At 44.9% G+C, this 22,049-nt stretch overlaps 1 protein-coding gene across 1 annotated transcript in view; it reads left to right on the forward strand.

Moving 5' to 3' along the window:
• Nucleotides 1–4,819: 4,819 nt before the first annotated feature.
• TXNRD2 (thioredoxin reductase 2) overlaps nucleotides 4,820–22,049 on the forward strand; it is a 1,379,521-nt gene continuing 1,362,291 nt past the window's right edge. Inside the window, exon 1 of the mRNA XM_069620040.1 lies at nucleotides 4,820–4,995. Coding sequence (XP_069476141.1) covers nucleotides 4,911–4,995 — 85 coding nt within the window. The 5' untranslated portion in view covers nucleotides 4,820–4,910. The remainder of the gene's footprint in view (nucleotides 4,996–22,049) is intronic.

Here is a 22,049-nt window from a genome sequence, read left to right on the forward strand (position 1 = left end):
TGGGGACCCCTTGAGCAGGCTGCATTTGAGGATGAGAATGGAGCACTGACAATGGCAGAGGATACAATGGCCTTTTTTGACCCGGCCCTGTCAGAAATTGTGGTGGATGCCAGCCCGTTTGGTCTGGAGGCAGTACTTGTTACGCTTACCTGGTCTCTGCGGAAGCACCTGGAGCCTCTTGGTGGTTGATTCTGCTGGGGTGTCGGGTTGGAGCTGTCTATGGGGACTGCACCTAATTTGAGGAAAGCCAGAAGTAGATATATGAATTTAGGAACCCTGTGTCACCCTCCACCTCACCAATCCTCTTAGTACCGCTTTGGGTGCTTAGCTCACCTGAGATTAAATGAGGATGGGCTCTCCATCCTGCTGTCAGTCGCAGGGGCACCGATGTGCACTACCAGTTCCTTCACTGGCACTCAAGCCCAGGCCGGCTGTGGCTTAAGGGTGCATCTTTATGGTCCTTTGGTGGGTAAGGGGTGGATAAGGCCTTGCAGTGTGGCCTAGTAGTGTTCAGTGGCCTTGTATTAGGCTGATGGCTCTGCCTGTGTTTTTCTTCACCTTCCACGTGTTCCACGTTGTTGTGCAGGAGAGGTGCGTGTTTCTTGCTGTATGCAGAACATGTGCTCTCTGATATTGCATTCAGCTTCTTGCTGTTCCGTTCCGCGATGCAGAGCTACTTGCTGCCAACTGCTGCAGTGGATTATTGTAATGGGTAAGTCCGGTGGAATGCGCTGCTTGTGGTATGCTTGTTTTGAGCGATATGATGTGTGCGCATTAGCCACATGCTGATTGCTTGCCAGCTAGTATGCTTGCTAATTGTTATATTTCCCTCTCTTACAGGAGCTGGGAAGTGGCGTTTTGTGAGTGAACGCGAGGCAATGTTGCTGCGGGATTGTCCGAAGCGAGGGACACATACCGGATGAGAAGAGAAGCACTGGGAATACTCCGAAGGAGTCACAGAGTTCGGAAGTGTGCGTGACTTCAAAAGTAAGCCTGGAAACATTGTTTGACTTCTCAGGTGAAACCTTCGCCTCTCATAAACTTTTTTCTGTATTTCAGGTCGGAGCAGAGACTCATCGGTAAGCGTTATGCTGCATTAGCAGAGTAACGCGAAGTACGGCTGACAGTCTGGGTGTGGCTTATATATCCAGCCACTCCCAGCAGCTGGAAAGTGAATTCCACAAGAGTTCTATGGCTCGCTGGTCAGCCATCTTAGGTGAACAAGGAAGTCCATGCAACATTACCCCTTACAGTGTCTGCAATTGTATTAGGCGCCAGGCTCACCAAGAATGAACCCACCGTGCCCCCATACTTGTCTTTTGGGACCTGAGAGCACCATGGGTGTGGGAAAGCAGCCTACTCCTACATGGAGAGGAAGCATGTTCTGTTGGAAGTCTTGACAGTACTTACCCAGACGGATGCCAACGATGAGGTCCGGCCAATCGCATATGCAAGCAAGGCACTTTCAGAGATGGAACAGCGATATTGCCAGATTGAGAGAGAGGCCCTGGCGGTCCTGTGGGGATGTCGCCATTTTTGCCTTTATGTGCTGGGACGGCCAGTGACCATGTTAATGGACCATAAGCCCCTGCTGCCTAACTTGGCTGGGTCAGCGTCCAAGCCTCCTGCCTGCATCGAGAGGTGGATGCTGGCACTGCTGGAATATGGAGTCTCTTTGGTGTACCACCCCAGCAGCAAAAATGTAGCCGACTACTTGTCCAGAGACCCCAGGTGTGAGCCGGATGGAGAAAGAAAGAGTGCTGAGCAGGCCGACGAACATGTGAGGCTGGTGGTGGAGGCAGCAACTCCCAACTCCATGCCCAGCCCTGAGCTGGAACCGGCGGCGGCCAACGATGAATGCTTCAACATCCTGAGGGCAGCCCTTCAGCAGGGCTCATGGAAGTCGGATGTGGATATGCTGGCTCGGAGGACCCAAGAAGCAAGATCGGCGTTGGAACAGCTGTGGAGGGTCAAGGATGAGCTGGTGTTTGTGGAGTCTGGACTACTACTCTGAGAGAACCAAATAGTAATACCACAGTGCAAGGTACCCCGGGTCATTGAGTTGGCACACCAGGGAATTGCCAAAAATAAGGCCCACCTGCGACAGAAGGTGTGGTTCCCAGACCTTGAGAGGCAGCTTGAGCAGTTTGTCGCTGCCTGAGTGTGGTGCCAGGTGGCGGCCCCGGCGCAGAACGAGCTTCTGATCGAGACCATGCCTAGAGGGATGAAGCCCTGGGAGATTGTCCACGCCGACTTCGGGTCTACAGGCCGGGACACTCACTTCCTGGTGGTCGTGGGTGAACGGTCCCGGTATCCGGAGGTGGTGTTCATTGAGGCGGTGTCATTTGATAAGGTGGCTGTGGCGTTGGAGAAGATATTTGCTACCCACAGCCTGCCTCAGACCTTGTGTTCTGACAATGGACCACCTTTCCAGGGTGACAGTTTCGCCCAACTGATGGAGGAGTATGGTATACAGCACGGTAAAATCACTCCGGTCTGGCCTCGGGCAAATGGCAAAGCGGAAAGATTAATGAGGACGCTAAATAAGGTCTTCCGCATTGCCCACGGTCAAGGACATTGTTTGCAGAGAGCCTTATATCAGTTCCTACGGGAGTACAGGTCAACCCTGCATGCGTCCACAGGAGTGGCCCCGGCAGAAGCCATGCTCCGGCGATGTCCGACGGGCCTGATTCCAGAAGTGAGAGAGAGAGAACCGGCCATCATTGACAATGCTCAGGTGGAACGGGAGAGGAGTCTCAGGACAGAACAGGAGAATATCAGGAGAAGACTCTGGCCCTAGCAGCTAGCCCCGGGAGATGAGGTGCTTGTAAAGAACCAGCAGCCTCAAGGCAAACTGTTGCTAACATATATGAGCCTGGTCCAATGGACGTGGTGGCAGTGCACGGCTCAATGGTGACTGCTTCAGACAGGACTGCTACTGTCACCTGCAATGCCAGCTTCTTTAAGAAGGTTGGAGAAACTAGTCTGGAGGTGATGCAAAGAAGGGACTTCGATGATGTACCTGACGAGGGCGTTGGTCTGGCCCATCCGCCGTGTTCCCCAGGTCGGGGGAACAGAGGTGAGGAGGGCCCGATCCGGGAGGCAGGCAGGGAGGGGCAGCCTGCCCATCTCAATGACTATGTTTTGGACCCCTGAACTGGGTTCCATGTGATATGTTTGCCGCAAAAATATTGCGATGCAAAAATATCGCCATATTTGTGCGGCGAAAATAACACATGGACCCTGCGGGGGACACCCCCGCATCATTTTTTTATTTGCGGGCGACACCCCCGCACCTAATATTTTCGCCACCAAAAATATCGCCTATGCCGTTCCCGACTACCATATGTACGGCGATATTTTTGCTGGCGAAAATATTACCTGATACCCTGAACTGGTGGGCCCAGCCCATGGACTGGAAAGGCACTGATGGGACTAGGGGTGGCATGTGATTAGGCATGTGATTAAAGGGGTGTTTATTTTGGGTTCAGAGTATTGTTATGCGTTGTGTGTATTCTACCTCGTTTGCTGTTTTGTTATGGAAAAGGAGGAGTGTGGTGGCTGCCCCTTTAAGGGCATACACACGAGGCAGAGTGACGCAACTCCGCCGCGTGTGCTATAAATAAAGGGGGCGTTCCCGGCCGGGGCAGTGCGACCCTGTACCCCGAACTGAGTACACGTGTCCTGTGTGTGTGTGAGCAGTGGGGGACTCACAGGGGTTCCGAATGCCATCGGAACATTGCAACAGGTGGAGGGAGATTTTGCTCCAGAAAGGAGGAGAAAGGATTTCCCATAGGATTGCATTGGAGTTTTAATTATTTTATGCTAGAGCGAGGGCTGGAGTTTGTCTCCCTATACTGGAAACTCCTGCAAGTTACAGGCGACTTGGCATGTCTGTATGGCAGTCAATCTCACCCTTGACTACACACACAGCCACTGTTAACATACTTGCCAACCCCACAGATTTAGGCAGTAGGCTACTGATTTTTAAGCAGTCCTACCGCCTACAAATTTGGGTGACAGATCCTACTGGTTTTTACAGTGGCAGGTAATTTATGTGACTCTAAGGCAATCTCCAGGACAAAGCATGCAACATATTAAGTCTTTCTGTACAGTGGGCTGCTAGGTGATAACTTTGATTGGGCTCAGACCACTACACTGATCTGACAGCTACATGATGTCCTGCACTCTTGCCAAGCCTCCTGCACGCCCATTCATTTCAAGGGGCTCTCACCCGGCAAAAACAAAATTGGATGTTTTCATCCCCCTTTGCTACACAAAGGGTTGAGATCTATGTACTGATAATATGTTGTCTCGGTGTCTTTAATAGAATCATGACTTTCCTTAACTTTAATATTGAAAATCTGTTTCCAGTGCACAGAAGCATGTGGTGTTAATTGTACTCTAAGAGATAGAGCCGTGAACGAAACAAAAGATGGACTAGGGCTGCAAGATGGCCTTGACTTGACACCAGACAAAAGTTCGTTGGTAGTCTTGGATTAGGAACTCTTTACGTTAACCTCACAGAAGCAAAGCACCAGTTAGATTCCTTTTGACGTAACCTTGAAAACAAGTACAAAGAGATATTAAAGAAACGTTAAAAATACGTGTTCTTTGAAATGTTCACACAAAAATAAAATACATGAATACAGTTCACTGCGTCCCAATAACGAAGTGTGTAACAAAAAAACCCCGATATTCTTGTTCTTTTTCGGAGAACGATACGGTTTTATCCGCAGAATGTTGTACCCTTCGCCGACCGCGAAGTGCAGGGTGAGCCGTTCCAAGATGGCGGCCGCGCCCGCGTTGTCCGTCTTCGGTTTCGCCGCCTGGACACCCAGAGCCGCGCTCTGCCCTTTGAATCCTGCCCAGGTGTCCGGCTGCTCTTGTGGGGGCCGCCGACGGTAGTCATGGCGTTGCCGCTGAGGGGCTCCCCTGCGCGGTGGGCCCGTGTGTGGAGGTCGCGCCTGGCCGGCGCCCGGGGCCTTGCGGCAGGTACTGCACAAGGAACCCCAGTGCACCTCGCACACAGGCTGCTGTCCCTCGCTGTGCAGCGCTCCCAACGGCCTGTCACTGTGCTCGGAACGCTCACTGCGGAGCACGCCGCTCAGCCTGTCACTTGTGTTGATGGTAGTCTGTCAGGAGTGCTCTAAAAACGCGCCCTGTGCTGCTCGCAGTCTCTAGACTGCCCTATCCATGTACAGCGTCCCGCTCCTCTTATTTATTTATTTATTTATTTTTATTTATTTATTTAGGTTTTATAACACACCCCCCCACCCGTGGGAAAGCAAAGTCGCTTTAACGCCATCATATGTTTTTAAGAGATAGGCACTCGAGTGGGGAAAGAGGTTTATCCCTAAATTGGTCAAAGCATAACTCCCAAGTCACCCACTTTTGGTGGTTGTTACTGCCCTGGACTGGAGACACACTAACTACAATCCTCCCCTTTACCCTCCCAGAGTTTTTAATGGGCTCTCACCTGGTCAAAGATGGAAGCAGTCGCCTTCACTCGCCTTAAAGTCTCAAGGTTTAGAGTTCTGCAAAGGGTAATCCAGCTGTGAGGCGTGGGCTGCTTGATCAGCGCGTATCTCCCTAAATTAATAAAGGGTAATCCAGACACGAACAGGGGGCTTTTGCCCGACAGACACCGCACAACTCATTGACGATGCACAACAAAACGGGAACATATGTTTGGGCATTCTGTGCCTATGTTTGCTCTTAGTTTGGAGGAGAATTGCCCACTGTTGGTGGTTGGTTGTGACCCCCGGCGCTGTCCGTAAGCCCCGGACCCCAAAGAACTCACACTCCACACGTCCTCTTGGTTCGGGCTTCCCGGTCGCTCTGACGCGGCTGGGAATGCCCCGTTTATTTATGCTGCATGTGTCAGCGTGCAAACGTTACGCTGCCGCGTGCGCGCCCCGTCATCGGGCAGCGCCACACTCCTCCTTTTTCAGGAGGACAACAAACACTCAAAAACTGCACACTGCAAATCAAAACACAATACCCCTATAACATTTCAAATGCCCCGTTCTGAAACGCCCCTTTATTAACATCCACCCGGGTCACCTTACTTAACAGTTCCCATCGTTGGGCACACCCACCATTTCATTGATGGACCCTCCTGGGTGGGACTAGAAGGATATGCAAATTGATATTTCGCCTCTGGTGAGACACAGTGCTCGTACAACGTGATTGTAGACCCTCCTGAGTGGGCACCAGCGCATGTAACAGGTTATTTGGGGGCACCACCACATGCAACAGGTTATTAACCTTGTTTGTTCAGAGGAGAGGGGGACCTGCTTCTTTGCAGAGGAGCAGATGAATGGCAAAAGGAGAAGTGAAAGTGGATTGAGCGGAGTTGGAGAAACCTGCTACTGCACAATTTTACTGCAGTCTCTTACTTTTCTTCTCATAGGCTGCCTAGCATTGTGCTCCTCATCATTTTTTACCATGGGAAGCTCTCGGGTTTTTCCATGCTGTCCATTTCTGTTTTTTCTTTCTTTGCGTTTCAGTATTGATGGTTCTGAATTGAAATTGGGTAAAACAAAACTGTGTCTCAGAATACATTGCATACAACTGAGACTGGGTGACCTATTCGTGCATTGGCAAACTTGAGAGCTCTGACTACAGTGTGCTCAGATAACTTGACACTGTTCACCCATCGTACAGTGCCAAAGTGCAGTGTGCTTCCTGTACCTAGCAATCACATAGATTCCTCCCAGGATTCTGAGCTTACTCTGAATTGTTTATACACAAAGGAGCAAAATCTCACCGGATACGAAAATGTACTCTGTTATCTGCCCTTGCCCCAAACAGAAACGGGCTACAAGATGCAGGGTTGATTTGGAGTGGGGGTGGGGAGGGGAGGATAGCAGCCACTTTGCAAGGGGAAGGTGCCTGGGCGTTCAGGAAAACTCTAAAAATGTGGCTCTTTGTCTAAATCTTGCCACGGCAGAGCTACAAGACCTTCCATCTGTCCGTTTCATTTTTTTTCTGTACTGTAAATTGTTTACTTCTTTAAGTATATGTACCAAGTAAATGGTTCGCAACATCACTTTGATGCCCCTGGGTTTCGATGCTTTACAAATAAATACAAAAATAAACAACATCATAACCATATTCATAGCAATCATGCAGCCTTTGAATGTAATACTTGTAGTAGTTTGTCACTGTGCAGCAGTTTGCTCTCTCGCAGGTTATCAAAGTGCAGAATACCTGCAACCATTTTCATTGTTTGTTTGAGATACTTTACACATGGCTTCCAATTCACCATCTGTGAAGAGGGGAGAGCTACTGCTGCCTAACATCTACAAATGGTGGGGATGCCCTACATTTCCCTTGTCTTTTTGCAAACATCCTGGGTATTCTGTCATGATTTAATACACCAACGCTTTAACAGCAATTGTTTGTAGTGTGAAACACAACCCACCACAAACCTTGGAAGTCTGGGACATAGGGATTCTTGTAGTGCATGTTGAACCTCTGTACAACTGTTGTTGCCTTAGCAGAGCCCCTTAAACTGTGCATGTTTCCACAAAAACGAAGCCTTGCATCCTTTTTAATCATACTATTTTTATTGGCGGACTTATGGACTGAGAAAAAATGTGTTACAGACGGACTACCCCTCTCTAGTGGTCCTGTGAAGAGACAGGTCTAGGTACATTGAAGCTGCTTATTAATTGTGCAGACTAAGCACCTTGTGGGAAAAATTATTACAATTGAATGCAATGTGGCAAAAACATAGATCACTTTAATATAAATTCATTAAAACATTCAATTGCAAAACAATCATACCTTTCATTCCACTCATACGTTTTACAAACACGGGGTACTGCAATTTAGATTTTCTTCTAGCATATTAGTTATTTGTGATATGCAAGACATAGGAAAAAACATTTAGTTTCCCTTTACGGTCGACATATGTTTCGGCCCTTAATAAAGTGCCACCGTTGTCTGCGGTGGTCAATAAAACAGATGTTGGGCCATTTTCAGGACATTCATTTTTTCTTAGAAGATTAGTTTCGTTCCCCATTCACATAAAATGCCAGATCTGTGATCCGCACCTTTAATAGGGACCACTGAGTTGTGACTACTGGGTATGTGATTTTTCTCCAGTGTCTGGAAACGGAGGGCACCTCTGTGTAGGTGTATCTTCAGTGCCACTCTTAATTTACTGACAATGCATGATGAGCAGCTTCAGTGCTTTGTACCTCGATCACTTGATCCACTGCTGTAAGCTGTGGTGCTGCCTCTTGTTGATCCTTTGCTCATTTATAACTTGTTTTCTGCAATCGGCACAGAGACAGTAATCTCTTCCATGCGTGCTGCAGACTTATGGACTGAATGCAAAAGGTAGGGTGGATATCCTCCATGGGAGTTTGCAGGTGTCCTGTATGTATTGGATATGCGGATGACCTAATTTTGATGCACTATACACCTTCTGGTTTGGCAAATAGTCTGAATGAAGCAACTGCTTACCTTTTGAAATAATCATCGAGAGATACATTTAATTAAATCATTTGTGATGACATTAAGAGCAAACTGAAGAAGCACAAGGGCCTTATTAAGGAAGGAGTAGTGCAAGAGGAGAGTTCCTTTACCTATTTAGGTTGTGTTTTCGGTAAACGGTGCACTCCCTAAATATAAGATGAAAGTGGTAGAGAAGGTTAGGTCAAGTCTATCTTTAATGAAAGTGATCAACCAAAGGTTATATGCTTTTTCTTTGGCCCCTTTGCTTGAATTTTACTGTACGAAGGTTATACCCATATGTTGAATGGATCAGAATGAATGCTGCTTGACACAGGTAATTTGTTTGGAAGACATTCTTAAGGCGGTTTTGGGGGTACCAAAGTCAGTATCTATTGTCATCAGGTTGGAGATGGGTCTGATATCTTGGTGGACACAGCATTAGAAAACAACTTCTTTTTATGTTCAAAAATACGAAATTCTGAGAAATGTTCTCTTGCATCCTATATTTGTGAGATGTTGGTGAATGGTTTCAACAGATTTCATGAAAAATGTCATAAACGGTGTTTAAGGCTGACTGAGTTAGCAGATATATTCATTATAGACTTGTACTGTTATAAAAACAAAAATCAAAAGGTGGGATATAATATTTGATCTGGAAGATATTCAAAGGTTACAACTATACAGAAATAACAGTGTATATACTACATGCCTACCAATTGAATGAGACCCTATCTTCGGAAATGTCCATCTAAATCACTAAGGAATTGGTTCTTAAAATTTAGATAACATTGTTTACCCACATTTAAGGTCATTGGACCTAAATTGGGGATTCCGAAGAGCTCAGGCGTTGTAGATTATGTAAGAAGGAATATTTGGAAACCCTATTTCACTTGGTCATGGAATGTCCAAGTTTGGATAAATGAAGGCCTCAACTTCTAGGTCCTTATGCTCATTCAACATCTGAAGTTTTGCAAATTGGCTTCTGGGATAGGATTTTGACAGGTTCTCATATAAACTACTTTGGCTTTGTCAACATTTCTTCTAAAATGCTTTGTAGAACTGAATGGAGTAATAGAACAGGGTCACTTTCAGAGTTTTAGAATTTAGATTTTGGAGATCTGTTTAACACTCTTGAGTAATGAATTTTAATGATATTAACCTTGAGTGGGCATTAGATAATGTCTGTAAATGAAAGGTTTGATTTGTGTAGTTTAAAAGCTTGATAACTTTTAATGTATATTTCTGTTCTTTTTTTCTTGTTCTTATTCTCTTGTTCTAGTAGTGTTATTTGTAATGAAATTTGTGTAATTGATTGTTTTTTAATAAATTATTTTTTGTGTAAGGTACTTTGTGTTCTAAATACACAAAAAATGTATTTATTTGTGTTATAGTTCAAAGAAAATGAACTTTTATCAATAGTTACACAACAATAAAGAACATAATATACATCATAAGAAATCACACTATTGGAAAGCATTTTTCACTGACTCCTGCTATTTGCTAATAACTTAGCCTGATAGTATCCATCAATCTTTAATTCTTCTGACTTTTTGGATGGAGAACATCCAAGTGCAGTGTACTTTGCAATTGTTTAAGTGTGTTGATTGTTGTGTTTTTTTTTAAAGGGCAACTACAAAGGATCTTGCGAGATCCTCCAGTTTTTCGCCTTAAAAGAAAAATAAACACATGCACTGTATTGGTTGGCAGACAACGGTATTCCTACCTCTGTTTAGGCGTGGCAGAAGAGAATGGGAGGGAGTGGAGAATAGGAACCCCCCTCAGAGTAGCTAGCATTTCAGTCTTTATTCTGACAACTGTGCATGGTTAAGAGGGGACGGGGGATAAGCAGAAGGGCCACGCAAACCATTTTAATATAAACATTGTGGTTCATCTGGGTAGTTATTTATTTTTTTGGTTTTTTTTCCATTGTTTGTAAATGACTTAATAACAACCCTACTGGAGTCTCTTAGCGGATGCCCCTGAAATGCGTGGTCAGAAATTTGCTAGTCTCTTTTATGCGGATGATGCAATTCTTCTGTCCAAATCACAGATGGGCTTGCAATTTCAGTTAACCTCCCTCCATCGGTCCTTAGTAGCAAAGGGGTTAAAGCTTAACATAACCAAGACCCCTCTATGCCACCCCCAAATATAGGAAGCACTGGAAGCTATCGTTTAGGCTGTTGGGTTATGAGATTGAGATGCTAAATACGTTTGGTTGGGTGTAAGACTTGATGCCTGTCTGTCTTTAAAACCCTTAGCTAAGAAGTGTTGTTCTATGTTAGACTATAGAGGAGACGCTGTGTGTAAATTCTAAAAAAATTGTGAGGATAGGTTAATATCAATAAGTGAAGGGTATTTCTCACTCAAGCTGCGCCAGCGATATTGAAAATTATGCGTTACAAATTTCCATTGTGTCAGCCCACACATGTTTCTACCGACTAAGGTTTTCTTCAGGGCTTTCAATGCAAAAACTAAACTTCCTTTCGGGATGATGTGAATCGGTGCGTTGAATTGCTGTATGACAAATGGAAATGTTACAGGATCCAATAATTAGACAGATGCCTAATCACAGATATGGCGGTCTGCTTGGGGATGTGACACAAGTGTGCCAATCTGCTGCGTATGGAGGAGAAGTTGTGTGTACATTCTCAAAAAAGAATTGAGGACCGGTTGATATCCTGTGCTCTCGAGATTTACACTATGCATGCTGTTTCGACGGTAACCTATAGCACAGAGCTCTGGACGCTTCCCAAATTCAAACTTTGGAGAATGCAATTGGCAAAATAATTGTTGTTACGCTATTGTGCCCTGTAAATTTTGACTTTCCTTGAAGTCGGCCTGATTATTATTATTTACTTAAATATCTGATGTTCTTATCTGAAACCTTTCAGATGCACCTACTTTACTGTGGGAAGAATACGTGAAAGGTATTCTTTACAAATTATGTATTCTGGGATTTTGGTCCCATCTGCAAAATTTGGGCCCTCCCTAAAGATCTGTTTTAATAAAGGCGTTTGACCTCTGGGTCATCAGTGAGGCAATTCGATTAGCTTCTATGAATAGTTTGGCTATGGATTATTTACGGATGAAAGAATCTATTGGTTTTGAGTGTTGACTTGATACGTGGGATGCCAGGAATCGTTTGTTCCTTTTGAAATTATGGTTGGGCACTTTTCTTCCAAATGGGGACAAAAAAATGCTAAATTCTGTAACTATTGCAAAACGGTTCCTCACTTCCTTTCTATGCAAACCTTGGGGTACGTTGGTTGTAACCATTATTGATACAGGAAGGTGTAAGGAACATCAATTGTGCGTTAAGAGTTATACAGGCAACTGAATGATTGATTATTTGAAAGAAAGCCCTTTTCTCACTTATGAGAGGTGCATGTAAAAAGAGAACTGAATATATTTTGGCTAATATGTAATTTACCCAGAATAAACCTACACAACCTTGTAGTCTGCTAATTGTATATTTTATCTTTAGAGTAATTGAAATCTGGTTATTTGCAGTCCTATTGTGACCTCAGTTATATTCTGCGAAGTCACTGTTGGTTATGTACCTTTCACAGATATTTTTGTGATCTATACAGAGAATTGCCCTCTGTGTTTTACTCTGCATATTGTTGTTTAATGTTTTATGTCTTTTTGATATCAATTAGATTGATGCCTGTATCTGAGGACCTTTGAGCACTAGCCACTTGTAATATATTTTCTCATGTGTTTTAATTTGTACATCGTCGCTCAATATTTTAGGATGCCCATAATCCCAATTGGACTGATGCTGGAATTCTATAATCCCTGACTATTAAGCACTTTAATGTATTATTCATTCTTCCATATGTGTGATGTTTTCATGGTTCTATGTTTTAATGTATTGATCATTGTATATTCACACAGTTATTGTTTTGCCAGTGAAAGGAAGGCTTGGTATCAAGGACAGCCACAAGTGATAACAGTTCAAGGGTATTAAACTGTAAATATTGGTAAGATAAATGCCTAATTTAAATCTAAGATGGGAGCAAGCTACGACCATCAAATAATAATAAGGCAGTCCTAGTAGAAGTGTTAACAAAATTATAAGTCAGGATGTTATACCGGGGTCTCCCTTCCCCACATTTTTTAGCACGGTGGCACTCTCAAGCACAGCACACTCCTGTGCTTTTTCAGCACAAGCTTACAGTTCTTTTCAACGATATCAGGACCTTCTGTGGCCAAGTATTTTCTCATACAAGGTCTCTTGCCTCAGAGGCCTTGATGGACCAAAAACAACAAACCAAAAGTTCCTTTCTGTAATCTTCACATCGGGTGATTTCTCTTCACCCTTGTAATCCCCTCAGCCGGGCTCCGATCCTTCTTGCAACGTGGGCCTCCCTCAGTCTGGTTCACTCAAGAAAATCACTCAAAAGAATCTCAGCAACTTGTAACCTTTAAGAATCTCAGTGTCTAAACAATCATTCATTGTGGACCTCCCTCAGCCTGGTTCACATGTCATCACAATGTTCACGGATGTATCGCGGTCACCCTGTTCCGCAGGCATCCCTCAACCGGGGTTCAGATAGCCTTTCTAACACAGTTCATGATTCTAGCAACTCATCAGAAAAGCAGGGTTCCCTTCCCATAGCTTTCTTTTGGCATCCCTCAACCGGGTTCAGATAGCCTTTCTAACACAGTTTATGATTCTAGCAACTCATCAGAAAAGCAGGGTTCCCTTCCCATAGCTTTCTTTCGGCATCCCTCCGTTGGGTTCACACTTGCCACAGTTTCACTAGACCTCTCAGGTTCTCTTCTTTCCTTAGTCCAGATCTCGGCCCCAGTCAGGCTTCACATCACAAAATGTTCTTGGGGTGTTATTGGTCCCCCTAATTCGTAGGCATTCCTCAGTCGGGGTCCCGTTTCCCGATTTTCACAATTTACTTGGTGTTCACCATGTGTCAAAGACTTTGGACTGTACGAGAGATTTTACTTGACCCTCGCATGCCCACTTTGACACTACACACGGCCTTCTTAAAGCCTCTTGGTCTTTGGAGTTTTGTTAGGAAGAACATTTTCTCAGTTCAATACCATCCCTTTCTTTATCAGAGGAATACCATATAGAGTCCTTTTCGAATGAGCACCCACGTGACGCCGGACCACACTGTCTTGTTCCTACTTCACTCACAAAAGACCTGTGTGTAATATCTTCTTTCTGTATATACAATGTTGCTACTGCAACCTTGGCTCAACACAGTTTGGTTCGCTATCGCTTGCTTCCGACTCACTGGCTGGGTTGAACTTGTTGGCATTTGCTTTGTTGCTGGAGTCAAGAACGGTACCACGATGAGAACCGTTTCTCCCCATCCTGGCCATCAGTGCGAGAGGGTTCTATGTACCGCGGATATCCGATAACGCCACTCGTCAGCTGCGACTCCCTGTCTTACATTTGCTTTCATTGAGGTTTCGCAGGTCTGGGTTGAAATGGGCAATTCCATCCTGGTCATCCTTTCAGGGCTCTCTGCCTTTCTCCTCCTCTTGAACTACCGGACCGGAGTGGTTGCTTCCTCGTGCTTCTAGCCTTGCTCAAAGTGTGCTCTCGTGCTCCGCTTTTTATCCCTGTGGGGAAGGGAAAAGGGCGTCAGGTGTGTGTAATTATGATCAATTGCCTGACCCTTGTGTTGGAACACGTCAGGTAAACGGCCCTTGTCTTAGTTCTTTGTCTTTCATGGTGTAAGAACTTGTGTTGGAAAAGGGGTGGGGAGCTTCTATGTTTTCTACGGGGTAGGATGGGGAAAAGGTGTTATAAAGAAGGGGATACCGCGTCTCACTATTCGGTGTCCCACCTCCACTCCCGAGGGCCCCTCATCCAGGTGATCCTCCGCACCAATCCACTCCAAGGAACTGGATCCAGTAGCGATGGCCGTGTCCTGGCCACCTGGATGATAGATCCCCCGGGGACTAGTCAGCGAGACCTTTAGGTTTCTCACACAAGTTTTAGGGCAAGAGTCGAAATAAACTTTGATATCCTTTCTCTTTAATCTGTTTAACATTTTAGCCATTTACCACTTGTGAAAGTTATTTGTGAAAGAATTTGTACTTGAAACCCCAATTGGCTGCCATAAATGAGTGATTTCATCTTATTGCCCCACCTGCAGCGCGCTTTGCTTAAGGTTTTTGTGCTTCTCTGCCAACATTTCAGTGACAGTAACACTGCTTCAGAAGGAATGCAAAAAATAATAATCATGATAATAAGAGTTGAATGAATCAGCGGGGGGCTGCATTTTTAAAGGCTCTTTCAAATCCCTCCTTAACACCTTCCTGTTTACTTAATTTGAAGAACAGACCCTTAAATCTAGTATTTAACACTCTGTACCTTGCCTCTTTATCCTTGGTTCATTAAGCTAAAGCCACGTCATCCAGGCAGATATATTACCCGTTGAACATTACCTTAAATTGACCTTAATTGTACACTCATTCTTAGTTCAAAAAAGGAAGTCTCCTATGGGATTCCAAAGTATGACTCCAGCCCAATGTATTTCAAAGGGTTGTTGAAGATCGACCAGAAGTGCAGTCTTAGAGGTTCATAACTGAAACTTTGAAAGGTTGAGACCTTTTTGGACCTTTGAACACTGGAAATCTTGTACCTTTGAGAGGACCCCGTTGAAGGAATTGTGAAATTGTTTGCAGCAAAGTAGACTGGCCCCCTGCTAGCATAGCTGCCAGCTTTCACTGGGACTCGTACCTCCTCAAGTAAACTTTAAAAAAAGGAAGTCTGGGTCCTGAGAGAGAGAGATGGTCAGTATTATAAATGTTTTCATGGTTGCAGGAAACCACTGTTGTCCTCCAACGCACTAAAAAAAACATGACGTGCCCACTCCTTCGCTTTCGCCCTGACTTGTCTAAGTCAGTGGCTAAGAGATGCTGATCGGCAAGGAGAACAAATTGGTACCCCCAGACCCACCACCTGACAGTCACCCTCTCTTCTTCAAACAGACTGCCATCCAATTCCTTGCCCCCCCCTCCCACTCCCGAATTGTACTCTTCTCCTCATTTCTATTACTCCTGGCCACGTGAACTCCCTCTTTCATTATCTGTACCTCCTTCTCAATGCCCTCCCCCCTCATTGTGACCCCTACAGCCTTCAAGGGAGACTTGAATCTTCATAAAATATTAATTGCGCACCGCCTTGAACTTTTATTTTTAGTTATTCAGGGCACAGAGTTTCGATTCAAAACACATTATATAGTGAGATGCAGTAGGCTGGGCGATCCTGTAAGCTGTTGCTTTTCAAAACCACGGTGAACAATGAGGACTCCACCCTCCCTGATCACTCTCTGGCCGTCTATACAACTAACTGACCCATGACCACTGCAGCTTTGTGTATGTTATCCTAGAACCCGCACATAATCGGTCCTCTCAATCGTCCTCTCTTATCTGACCACTCGCGCCTGCATTTCAATGTTTTTTCACTCCCTCTCTCTCTCCTCCTGCTTCTCAGCTGACAAATTGCAAATACAAAATGAATCCATGACTCCCTATCCTCTTCTCTTGAAGCACTCTCCACACCCATGGCCTCTTCCATTGATCAGCGATTCCTTAATTTCAGTTCTGCTCTTAAATCCCTCTCCCGCTCCGACCTTCACCCTTCACCCCGTAGATCCGTTGACTTCATGTGACCTGTGCCGGTGGCTCAAGCCCAGCCCCCTTTACTCGATGCCTTCTTTAAGGAGGCCCTGCTCACTCTCTCTGCTTCATTGGATGCTGCATTGTCCATTTACCATGCAAGCCTTATCTAGCCCTTATCTAGCCTGTCTGCTTTCATCCTGGCAGACTTCTCACTGCTTTCCTTTAAGCCATGCCATCTCCTTCTCCTTGTCAGACACCAAATCTACCACACTCTTTCCATCCTCCTTTGCACCACCTCTGTCCTCTCATGGCACCTTTTCCCATACCATTCCAGCTGAATTTGCATGCTTCCTTCAGACTGCCAGTCAAACCTATGCTCTGGTGGATCTTTTTGCTCCCCCATGAAGGAACTCTAATCCCTTGCCTGTTCCTATATTTCCATCCTCTTGTGTCCCTTTGTTGATACTATGTTCTTCCATGCCTGCTTCAAAGTATTCATTGTGCTATCCATCTTAAAAGCCATCTACGGACTGTAATAACCCTAACGAGATCTAGTCCATCTTTCTCTCCCTCATTAATCCTAGGCTGTGGAATGGGTGGTGATGATCCAGATAACAAGTTACTGTTAGGTCATTGGACTCTGCAAGATTCTCCACTCAGGGTTCTGCAGCCAACACTCAAAGGAAACGACACTACCATTAATGCTCATAACTCAAAACTATCTTTCATTCTCATCCCTCACAATATTGCACCAGCCTTTGATACCGTGGACAACCCCTCTCTCCTCCATATCCTCAGCATCCAGGACTCTGCTCTTCCCTGGGTCCCCTCCCATTTCTCTGACAGATCTGGCTTCATTTCATGGCGCAGGAGCACCTCCGATCCTATCTTACCCAAACCTGCACAAGTCAAGGGAGGGTTGCATTGCTGCAGCATTAATTTGAGAATTTAGGGATATTGGTCCACAATATTTATTTAGATCTGTATCTGCAATACCTCCCAGACATTGAAACCCCTGTAGGTTTTGGAATATGTACTAGGGAGGGCAAATCGCCTTCAATCAGAAATTGCATGTTATCCCTGCTTTATTTCTGCCCATGACATTCAAACATTTAAACTTTTTTTTAATCATGTCATGATGTGGGCTCTTCATTAGAATTGTGGATGTGTTGAGACTATCATTGATATTTTATTTTTATCGTGCTCATACACAAGTGGTTCAGAGCGTGACAAAGCAAGGGATGGGAACGGGGGAGAACATAAACAACGATCTTACTAGGCCCAATGACATTGACAATGCGCAAGTGCATGGGAGAGGGAAGAGTAGAAACGTGCATGGAAGGGGGGAGAAGTGGAAAGTGCGGAGCAAAGGAGAAACAGATAAATAATAAACAATAAACAATGAAGGAAACAAACAGTGGTAGTGCAGCAGCAAGTGGCAAGTGCTGGGTTAAAGGCACTAGACAAGGTATGCCTGATAAGTATAGGAAGAAAAGGGGTGCGGGGGCTGTATGGGTACAGATACAGACCCCAGTGCAAGGGGTGGCCTGGAGGCAGTGCAAGAGGGTCGCAAGGTGAGCAGGTATCTGGGCCCGGCAGACAGAGGGTGGCCAGGTGCACAGTGCTGAGAGAGAACAGATCAGCAGGGGACAGGGGGGTCGAAGGCAGAAGCAAAGAAGAAGGTCTTGAGGTGCTTCCTGAACCGGAGATGGTTCTCCTCAAGTTTCAGAGTGGCAGCGAGGCTGTTCCAGAGGGAGGCCGAAGACGGAGATCTACCCCCACACATTAGTAATGGTTGAACAGTGCATCCACTTACTTTTTGTATTCACCCCGATCCTACCCATCTCGCAGAGGGTGTGCCCAAAAACTCTGCTTAACCCTGTGCTCTTTCCCGATGTTGGGAAGCTTTTCTCCTTCTTTGTTTTTTTCTTCAAGTCACAAATCACCTTCTCCTTTCCATCTTCTGAACTATCCTTATGGATTACTGAGTCTTGCTCCCATATGCCAATGGATGGCAGTTCGACGACTCATACTTAAGTTCCAAGACAAAGCTGTTTGCCTTCCTAGATCTAACACCTCTCCACCTCACTCATAGCCTTTTCCTCTGAGCTCCTCAGTCTAGCCTCCAAAAGTTGCAACATTGCGATTGATCCCTTTTGACAATGAACGCTATTTCCACCACTTCATTACCTCCACCATAGCTGCAAGGTTAAAACAAATAAGGACTAGGAAGATTTGCCCACTTAACCATTCATGCCACTTAAACACTTGACACTACTCTTGTACTTGCACATTAGACTACTGTTTCATCAGCCTCCTAGAGTTCCTGTCCACTCATACAACAGGCTGGTGATCAGAAAAGCAATGCCAACTGTCAAAAAAAGTGTTCAAATTAAATGTTCAAAGCTGCTAAAGATAGTCTCCAACTAAGCAAAACAGCTGCTGGTAAAAAAAAGGGAAGGTTCTGCTACAGGGAGTGGGCTACAGAGCCACAGTTGGGTAGCTGACATTGCTGGTCAAGTGCCAAACAGCTACTCTGTGTCAATTTAGAATTGGCTACTTCTGTCACAGGCTTCATTCACTCAAGGTTTACACTGTCACATATGGCCGGCTAGATGTTCTGTGTTGGTCTAAGATGATGCCTGACACAAGGAAGAGTCCATACTCTGGACCCAGTTCCTTATTTTATCGCTTGTACCTACCACCATTAGCTCTGTTTTCTTTATTTAATGGCAGGCCATTTTCGATCATCTTTAGTTGTATGATTTCATATATCTTATTTATGATTATTGTTTTATTTATTTTTCCGTCTTCCTCATGCATTTCTGACAGCAGGATGACATATTGAGTGTCATCTGCATAGTTTGTAAAGCCTATATTGCTCTCTTCCAGCATGTTAAAAAAAGGGACTGTATAAATGTTATATAATGAGGGGGACAGACAGGCACCCTGAGTTATACCAAATTCAGGTGTGCGAGGTGGCTTCACCCAAATCACTCCAAACGCTACACAAACGGTTGCTCAGGAAAGACACAATCCAAAGGTTAACCATGTCCGAAAAGAATGCTCCCTCCTTTAACCTGGTGACCAGCTTTCCGTGTTCCACCAGGTCAAAGGTGGCCGACAAATGCAGCAACATCAACATTACTGCCTGACCTTTGTCCATATACTGTAACAACCTAGATTTAAGATCAAGCAGGGCTGTCTCGGTACCATGACCCTGCCTGAAACCCGATTGCCATTTGTTAAGGATATCATGCTAATTTAAGAAGGCTGATAATTGTAAGTATGCCACCCGATCCAAGATCTTCAGGAGAAATGGTGTATTCGTTATTGGCCTCTAGTTTGCAGGAGTAGCTGGACACAGACCTGGTTTTTAAGTAGGGGTGTGAGCCATGCATCCTCTGCAAACGAGGGGCACACTCTTTAATTACCAAAGCTGGACATGGACCTCCTCTACAACTGGTAGGTTTTAATGATCACAGCTAGTTCACTTTCCGATATGGATCTAAAGTTGAATTGATGGTCCTGAATATCAGTTGGCTGATTACAGCCCTCAAGAGGGCTGACCGCCAGGGTGCAGCTTTTCTGATTATTCTCTATATTCTTTGTTATTTTATCCAGTTTCCCTAGCACAGCTTCCTGGATCATGGTACACTATGCTGCATCTTTAACAAAAGTGTCCAATTTAGTTTTACAGGGATCTTCCAGCTCTTTTATCATTTTAAAAAGTTCCTTAGTGTTGGACTGTATATTGCTAATCCTAACATCATAGGTACTTTTCTTGGCTGCCAATACTGGCAATTTATATTCTTTGACTGCGATCATATGCAGTTCTTTGTCTTGGGCATCTTGTGAGGATTTCCATATATAGAAGCATTTACTTTTATCGGCTTTCAACTGATGTAGTTCAGTCGAGAACCATGAGTTACTTTTCTTCTTTACAACCAGCTTTAATTGTAGAGGGGCTGAGGCGTCAGTAGCCTCTTGCATAGATTGCTGTTATGCCCCCACAATCTCCTTGACTATAACCAGACCAGAGACGTTCTGGGTCAGAGTGGTTAACCATGGTGTCAGCGTCTCTCTCGTGAGTTTCTTTGTATCCCTGGTCATTATGCTTTTCTTCCCTTCTACCTTGGGTAAAACAGGATTATCCAAAGGTATAGTACAATGTACAAAACAATGATCTGACCATGGGCAGGGTAGAACAAGCAGATCCAGATCCTCTATCTTGGTTTTATGAGTAGCTATCAAGTCTAGGGTGTTCCCTTTTTCATGTGTTGGAATAAGCACACGTTGCTTTAATCCTAAATCACCTAAGGAGTCCTAGCCTTGTGGCCATATGATCATTACTGTTGCCCAGCCATAATTTAAAATCTCCAAGGACCATCGCCCTGGTATTTGGTTTCAAGATGGGCAACAAAATATAGCTAAATTTGGCTCGAGAATTCGGGCATGGGGTGAGGGGGTCTATACACCAGAATCATATTTAGAGCAGTCTCAGCATTAGTATGAATCTTAATATGTTTCATTTCATTCCCCTCAATGCTTGGTATCTCACACCGGCTAACTGTGCACTGGCGTACAAAATATGGGGTAACATTTGGGCATCCCACACTGAGCAACTTACGGTCTTCCTGGGAGGCACATTTCATAGGGTATCAGTCTTAGTGAGGCTTGTTATGAGGACTCAACAAGGAAAAAGCTGGGTGAACCATTCGGGACAATCAAACTGATCACTGGGCATGTGAAACCCGTGAGTCAACACTTGCTGCTGTCCATCATCTCCATGATGATTAGCTCTATATTGTCCTCAATCCTTCCATACATTTCTCACTGTAGTCTTCAGATCTGTTTCTTGTCCTCCCACCCCCATTTGCCCTAACACTATTTTCACGCCATTTTCCAGCGTTCACTCTTTCATCTTTTTATTATTATGGCATTTATTGAGCGCGCACCTAGCTTTGAGAAGCAACGGAGCGCTTTACAGAGGTGTACACCAATACAGATACATGACGAAGTGCGTTACGGAGGTGTACAACATTAAAGATGCATAAAAGAGCGCTTTTCAGTTATAACTGAACAGATATACAGTGGCCGGTAGGATGCAGAGGGGGGACAGAGGAGGGGTACAGCACGTGGTGGGGAGGAGATGGGCGGCCAACGTTAAGCAAGTCAGGAATTGTGAGGGGTGCCGTGATGGCCTAGGTGTTGAGGTGTCTTCTGCTTTTCTTATTCTCCATACCTCACCTACCTTGTGCTTCATCTAAATTCCAGTCACTCACTCACTTTAGAACTTGAACCTCCTGCCCAGGACATCAAGAACATCACCAGAATAGCATAGTCCAATATGCCTTTAAACAACATTTCCTCTCCTTAAAGTGTCCCCTGCATACTCCTGTCTCCTCATCTCTCCCCTGTACTTTCCCAATTCTAAACACTTCATTAAGTATAGTCCTGCTTGGTATATACTGTATATGATGATTTTGGGTTTGTCTGTATTGCCCCCGTTAAATGTTCCACTGCGTTCCCCATCACTCACTGGACCAATTTCTATCACTAATACGCTCATCTTGGGACTGCTCCAACCTATGTTGTGATTCAGACATTGTGCATCTGTTGTTATCAATAAATACATTAGTCAGGTCTCCTCTAACTTGCACGCCGGTCCCATCATGACCTAGCCAATTAGGAGTCCTGTCTGAGCTGTCTGGGATTGCGACCTGAACGTGTTTCCCCATTTGACAAGGGGATCATTTGTTGCAATGTCTTTTATTTATTCTAACTTAGAGGAGATAAACAATTGGTTGGGTGGCTTACCCTGGCAAGTAGCATGATACTGCACTACTATGCACCCAAACAAATATGTTCTTGGTTCTCTTCATTCTGGGGTCAGTAGGAGGGCAATCTGCTACCCTTTGTGTTGATAAGGAACGAAGAGACTGACCAAGTGCTGCCATTGGGGTTGCTATAGACCTTTA

This window comes from Ambystoma mexicanum, chromosome 10, assembly GCF_040938575.1.
Source record: "Ambystoma mexicanum isolate Mex_15411 chromosome 10, UKY_AmexF1_1, whole genome shotgun sequence".
NCBI classification, from domain to species: Eukaryota; Metazoa; Chordata; class Amphibia; order Caudata; family Ambystomatidae; genus Ambystoma; species Ambystoma mexicanum.